Below are 7,708 nucleotides of genomic sequence, written 5' to 3'. Positions count from 1 at the left end.
ATTTGCCGTGAAGAGAGGTTGTGGAAAAGATGTGCCCACCACACTCACGTAGAATTCTTATTACTGGGGCACTACAAATCCACGCTCCCTTCTGTTGGGCATTTTAGAGCAGTGGCCTCAGAAAGGTGGGAGAAATTAGATGATGGCGTGGTTTACTTGCGCGATCATCAATTCGCCAACGACCACGGTGTGCCCACTCTCATGTATTTAGAGGGGGTACTTATAGATTGTGGCAAGACGCAAGATCAGCGCCACCTAGGGGACGTAGCAAGAATTATTGTCTACAGCAACTACACCCGCCCCATTCCTTCTCACCTTTATTTTTAGGTTATGTTGACTTTTCTTTCTGAAATAAATACTTGAATAAGAATAACCAATAAAACACAAAATTGAACAAAATAAAATCTATCATCGATCAAATGCAATCAAATGTTTAAGTCTGTTGCAATCGATCTATCATAGAAAAATTACAAAAGACATTAACATTTGATTGCATTTGATCGATGATCGATTTAATTTTGTTCCATTTCAGTTTGTGTTATCGGTAAAAATTCATTGTGAATCCAAGTTCATCACGCAAAAAAATTAATTCTTGCAGTTACAGTGAACTTGAGCAGACGTGAGCAGACGATAGAACTTCTATCGTTTGCTCAAGTTGATTTTGAATTCTGAACTCACACGAGCGCCATCTAGGGGACGTAGCAATTACTACAATTCTTTCGCCACTTTTCCTATAAAAATGGGCACACCGTGTCGACAACTACCTAAAACCTCTTCCCCGACTACTGCACTTGTCCCAGTGATCCCAACTCTGGCATGTGGAGCTACTGCGCTTGCCTGGCGCAGCGGCACTTATTGGTCGCTGTTGGCGCGCGATTTAAACCGGGTATAATTAAAAATCATTAAAATTAAAATAGATAATTATTTTCAATTGCACATGAACATCAGAAATTATCTAATTTGCCGTTGAGCGCCGGCTTATTTAAAATGAGTGGATTAGTTTTTGTCTCTTGTGACGTCAAATTGCAGTTAAATGATGAATTTTAATTTAATTTAATTAATATTAATTAATTTATAAATTTATTTTCATTATAATATAACATATAATATTAATACAATGATATATATATAATTATATTATATTAATTATTATTTATTATTTATTATTTTAATTTAATTTTAATCATTATATTTTAAAAATAAAACTAAATTGTACATTTCTTGTTTTATTCATTACATTTATAGATTTATTTTGGATTAATATCAATCATCCAAAAAGCTGAATTTTATACTAAAAAGAGGCACTTTTAATATAATACATGAACTTGCACAAATGAAATTTATTTTCCAACAAGACTTATTTTCAAAACAAAAATTTAATGTTTAATCGTAGTAAAATTTTCGACAAAAAAGATTATTTTCTTGAAGATAAAAAAAATTAAATTTTTAACAAAAACAAAAAGAATTTTCTACAAAAAAGTTGAATTTTCAGAAAACAAATTCTACACACGTCCTAAAATATTTAAAATCCTTTAAAATCTTTTGAAACTTTTCAAAGGTCTTGGAAATTCCTTGCAATTTTAATAATGCCCTGAAATATTTCAAATCCTTCAAAATCTTATACTAAATTATTGAAATTAATGAAAAATTCCTTGGAATCTATTGAAATATCTTAAGAAATAGCAAATTCTTTAAAATCTCAGACTGAATTACTGTAATCAATTAAAAATTCCTTGGAAACTTTTAAAATACTCTCAAATATTTCAAAACCTTCAAAATATTTTGAAACACCTCAACATCTTTTAAAGTTTTTTAAATACTTTGAAATTTTTTAAATAACTGCTAAAATTGTTAAAGTTCTTCGAAATTCCTTTGTATTATAAAAATGAGTTGGAAATTCATTTCCATCTTTTTAAGCATCCTTAAATATTTAAAATCCTTTAAAATCTTTTGAAATCTCTTGCAAATTTTCAAAGTTCTTGAAAATTCCTTGAAATTTCAAAAATGCCCTAAAATATTTTAAACCTTTCAATAGCTCATACTACATTATTGAAATCAATTGAAAATCCCTGGGAATCTATTAAAATATACAAAAATATATCAAATTTTTCAAAATCTCATATTAAATTACCGTAACCAATTGGAAATTTCTTGGAAAATTCTTAAATACTCTCAAATATTGCAATTTCTTCAAAATATTTTGACATACTTTGAACTTTTTTAAAAAGATTTTTAAATCGCTTTTAAATTTTTTTCAATAACCCTTCTAACATTCATTTAATTCTTTGAAATTCCTTAAAATTATAAAAATAAATTGAATATTTCTGGATATCTTTTAAAACATCCTTAAATATTTAAAATCCTTTAAGAAAGTTCAAGGTATGTCAAAATATTTTGAAGGTATTGCAATATTTGAGAGTATTTAAAAATGTTCCAAGTAATTTTTAATGGATTACGGTAATTTAACAAGAGATTTTAAAAGATTTAATATATTTTAGGATTTTTTAATAGATTGAAAAGAATTTTAAAATTATTTAAATAATGTAATATGAGATTGTACAAGATTTGAAATGTTTTAGGTTTTTTTTTAAATTTCAAGGAATTTTAAAGAGCTTTGAAAATTTTCAAAAGATTTCAAAAGAATTAAAATTTTTTTAAATATTTGAGGCTGTTTAAAAAGATTTCAACGAATTTTCAATTTATTTTTATAATTTAAAGGAATTTCAAAGAATTTTAACAATCTTAGCAGTTATTTAAAAAATTCCAAAGTACTTTAGAATTCTTTAAAAGGTGTCAAGGTGTTTCAAAAGATTTTGAAGGTTTTGAAATATTTGAGAATATTTTAAAACGTTCCAAGGATTAAAAAAAAATGTATAAACTAAAAATTCAACTACAATATTTTTGTTTGAATATTATTATTTTTTAGTTTAAAATTTAACTAATTAGTTGAGTCTTTTTTAATTAAAAAGTTGAACTTTCATAATTAGATTTGAAAATTCATAACTTTGGTAGAAAATTGAACTATTTTGTCGAAAATTCTTTTTTTTTTTTTGTATAAAATTATTTGTTTCAACTGAAAGTTTAAGTATTTAATTTTTGGTGAGAAATTGATATTCTTTATTAGAAAATTTTAATATTTGTTTAAAATAGAATGAACGGCATGAATTAAGATAAATGTTTGCTTTTGGCGGAAAATATGATCGTTACTTTTAGTTGACCGGGATAATGGAAAAACTTGACCGGAAAAATTTATTTTTAACTATTTTTTTGTATCTATTTTGGCGTGTTCTACAAATTTGTACACAACGTGTGTATTTAATTTTTTTTTTTAATTTTGTCTGATTCTTGCATCGGGATCACATAATTTTTCCCGGAAAAAATCCAGAAAATTCTAAAATACCTAATACAAAATTACTACATATAAATCCCAAAATTTAAAAAAGTGAAATCACGTATTATTGAATTTCTAAATATGTATAGATTTGGAAAATATAAAATTAGTGAAATATCATATTTTAAAATTTCACATTAATGACCAAAAGGTTTTGTGACATGTTTTCAATTTAAAACTGCACGTATATTTTAAAAATTAATAGCTTTAAAATACCCAAAATTTCCTTTGAGGAATATAACAATTTCGTAATTTACTAATTTCGTGGATTTAAAATGTTTGGTTTTAAAATTTCTGTAATTGTATAATTTCGGAAATTGGGAATTCCTGAAATTTTTATTTTTGGAAACTTTTTATTTCGTTAATTACATTCTCAGTATTTTTGAATAATCTGGATTTTGCTTTTTCGACAAAATTATTAAAGTTTATTTCCAAAATAAGGGAAACTTCTAAACCATTCCATATGCTCAAATATGCGATTCTGAATTAAATATGATTGAACGTAAGAAAGCAGTATTGCATAAAACTGAAAAAATCTTATAATAAACGAGAAAGAAAATCAGCAAGAAATGAAAATTTTAGAAATTTGTTATTCCCGAAAAAATGGACTTCACAAGTTGTTTAATAAAGCAAAAGTTAACGAAATTTCTGAATTTTTCTAATTTTGTAATTTTTCGTTTTCGTAATATTTAAATTTCGTTCATAAATTATTTTCGTAGTTTTTTTTTATCGTTTAAAGTTTTAATTCTTCGGAAATTTTTTAATTTGTTAATTATAATTTCAGTATTTTTCAACAATTTGAACTTTTCTGATAAAACTGTATTATAATCTGTTTGTTACTAAGGTTAATTTCTCAGCAAGAAAGAATTTCTTGAACTATTCCATACGTTTAATTAAGCAAGACCTAATTAACGAAAAAAAAACATGATCAAAAATTGAAAATTTCAGAAATTTTTTGCCAGTCCGAAAGCAAAAGTCTGAATTTAAAAAAACTTTTACTTTCGGAATGTTTGAATATCATTAATAATCTATTTGGGTAGTTTTTTTGTCTAAAGTTTTCACTTTTTAGAAATTTTCTAATTCGTTAGTTATAATATCAATATTTTTCAACAATTTGAAAATTTTCTTTTCTGATCAAATTATATCATACTCTTTTGTTACTAAGGTTTAATTCTCAGGAAGATAAAAATTCTTAAACTATTCCATACGTTCAATCGAGCAAGGTCAACTAAAAATCACGTAAGATTGTATCTGTAGCCTCATATTGACTTTCGGCGATCCAGTTTCTTGCCACATTTTCCTCCTTGCAAGGCTGCCCCAACCCCACTATCCATGCGTTTCATCTTGTATCAAAAATTCTGGCCAGCTCGTATATAAGCTGAAATTTTCGCACCGAACGACACCATTTGTAGAAAGCAACTGAAGCAACCACACAATGGCATTCAAGGTACGAAGTGTAATGTGTCGACGAAAAATATTGTGTAACATTTTAAGTGTTTAAAAAGTGTTGTTAGTGCAACCAAATTTAATATCTAAATTTCTGTTAGAGCTAATGGATTAAAAATTTATTTTAATTAAATTTATTCATCTACTGAGTACAATCATTTAAGTAAATTAATTTAGATTCCAGAATTTCTACTTCAGAATTTAAAAAAAAAGTTCAACTTCGCTGAGATTCGAACCCAGGACCATACGCTTGCCGGACTTCTTTACCATAAATTTTTATAATCTGAGAATTCTGATTTCAGTTTGTAGTCTTCGCTGCCCTCGTGGCTGTTGCCAATGCCGGAGCCATCGGAGCTCCTTTGAGTTATGCTGCTCCAGCTCAATTGGCATACGCATCTGCTCCAGTTGCTTACGCGCAACCAATTGCGAAAGCAGTTGTGGCAAAAACTGTTGACACCGAATACGACCCTCATCCTCAATATAGCTACGCCTATGATGTCCAGGATGGTCTGACCGGAGACTCCAAAGGACAGCACGAAACCCGCGAAGGAGACGTTGTCCACGGCAGTTACAACCTCCTCGAAGCTGACGGTAAGACCCTTAAAAAAATTACTGCATAGCAATTGGTTGCAGTTGTAAAAAGAAAGTGAATAGTAGATGAGTAGCGAGAATTGCAATCTTAGATTCCTACTTTACCGACATCGAGGTCGTTCCACAGCTCAAGTGGTTCGTGTCCGTGCTATTCGCAAGTTTCTAGAATATTCTTAAAGATATAAAAGTAGACTGCGCAATTATGAGGAGCAAACCGCTTCAATGATTTGTAATTGCGCAGTATAATTTTACGAATTCTTCAAAAATATTCTAAAAACTAATCACGAGCACGAGGCACTGGAGATTTAAAATACACAAAATTCCTTTTGAGTAATATAACAATTTGCTAATTGACTAATTTCGTGGATTTAAAATATTAGGTTTTAAAATTTCTGTAATTGTATAATTTCGGAAATTTAAGCACTTAAGTTATTTGAATGTTCTAATTCCGTTAAAATTCACTTTCAAAGTTTTTCAATTTCGTTAATAACACATTTCAATATGTAAAAAATGTTTCGTAATTTGGAATTCCTGAAAATTTTATTTTTGGAAACTTTCTATTTCGTTAATTATATTTTCAGTATTTTTCAATAATCTGGATTTTGGTTTTTCGACAAAATTATTCAAGTTTATTTCCAAAATAAGGGAAATTTGCAATTGCATTCTTAGATTTCCACCTTATTGACATTGAGATCGTTCCACAGCTCAAGTGGTTCGTGTCCGTGCTATTCGCAAGTTTCTAGAATATTCTTAAAACTATAGAAGTAGACTGCGAAATTATGAGGAGCAAACCGCTTCAATGTTTTGTAATTGCGCAGTATAATTTTACGAATTTTTCAAAAATATTCTAAAAACTAATCACGAGCATGAAGCACTGGAGCTCTGAAAATGTTCCAATAATAAATTACCAATAAAAAGTTGTAAACAAATTAAATTCCTTGTCTGTAGATCGGTGTGTTCAAATTAAATGACAAAATGGTAGACTTGAAGATTCTTGCAGGTTACTGAATGTTTGTGTATTTATTTTTCAAGGTACTCGACGAATTGTGGATTATACCGCCGACCCCGTCAATGGATTTAATGCAGTCGTTCGCAAGGAACCAGGTAACCAATTTATAAGAATAATTAAGTATTAATTTTTTTATGAGTAATTATTAGATAATTTAATGATTTCAAATAATTTAACAGCTGCAGTAGCTGTCAAGGCTGTCGCTGCCGCCCCAGTTGTTAAGGCCGTCGCTCACGCTCCAGTCGCATATGCTGCTCCTCAATACGCTCAATACGCCGCCCCAGCCGTTGCTGCCGCTCCTGCTCTCTACGCAGCTCCTGCTCAATACGCCCCAGTTGTCAAGACCGTCTCTCACGCTCCAATTGTCGCTCAGCCAGCTCTTCAATACGCTCAATATGCGCATGCTCCAGTCGCCTACGCGTCTGCGCCCCACTACGGATACGCCGCCGCACCCGCTTACTACCACTAGATTATTAATTTATTAAATAAATTATTTAAAAATACTTGACAATTCTTCTTTCTTTCTTACATTTCCTCATGCGGACAACCTAACCCTAATTAGAATTTATCAAACAAATTAGCTACATTTCGAGGAAAAGGATTAGCTTCACAATTTTTTCTTTTAGGCAGTCAAACAATTTTAAGCGACCGAAGCATTTGTGTCTATATTACATTCTCATCCTGACGAGAAAGTATGGGTTTTATGTAAATTTTTACATTCTCGGTTTTCGTCAAATCTCCACGTTTTTAGACCACCTGAATCAGAAAAAATGATTTTTATGAAGGTCTTTGTCTGTGTTTAAAAAAAAATGTTAATTAAATAATCTACAAGCATTTTTAAAATGTGTAAAGCCATTTTTTGCAACATAAAAATTCGGCGTACAGCTATTGAGGAAATTATTAGAGTTATATCACCTTCAAAATTAAAAAAAAGCAATATAAAAATTTTAAGCAAAACAACGCACGACACAAAAAAAAGGCAAGAGAAAAAAACGTTGATTTTTTTTTAAATAGTACAAGATTATCATAACTTTTTTAATTTTGTAGCTAAGTTAAAAGCTCAAAATTTGATCGTACAAAAAATAATGAAAAATACAAAAAATCCATCTTTTGGGCAAACTATACAAGATACGAAAAAAAATCAATAATCTAAAATCGTGCACCAAAAAAATCTACAAATTTGTTATGAACCACTTTTTGGTAGGACGCATAGTTTTTTTCTTATTCGTAAAATCTTTTACTTAGTATGTATTGGGTTCTTTTTGCCATCG

The 7,708-nt window shown here is 29.3% G+C and overlaps 1 protein-coding gene across 1 annotated transcript; it reads left to right on the top strand.

The window, feature by feature from the left end:
- The first annotated feature begins 4,825 nt into the window (after positions 1-4,825).
- LOC117170476 (larval cuticle protein A3A-like) lies at positions 4,826-6,906 on the top strand. The gene is made up of 4 exons (XM_033357176.1): positions 4,826-4,838; positions 5,140-5,428; positions 6,461-6,532; positions 6,617-6,906. The coding sequence occupies exons 1-4, from the start codon at positions 4,827-4,829 to the stop codon at positions 6,904-6,906; spliced, it is 663 nt and encodes a 220-aa protein (XP_033213067.1). The 5' UTR covers position 4,826.
- Positions 6,907-7,708: the final 802 nt, after the last annotated feature.

Source organism: Belonocnema kinseyi, chromosome 4 (assembly GCF_010883055.1).
Source record: "Belonocnema kinseyi isolate 2016_QV_RU_SX_M_011 chromosome 4, B_treatae_v1, whole genome shotgun sequence".
NCBI classification, from domain to species: Eukaryota; Metazoa; Arthropoda; class Insecta; order Hymenoptera; family Cynipidae; genus Belonocnema; species Belonocnema kinseyi.
Note: the sequence above shows the minus strand (reverse complement) of the source record. Positions and strands in the feature narration are given on the sequence as shown.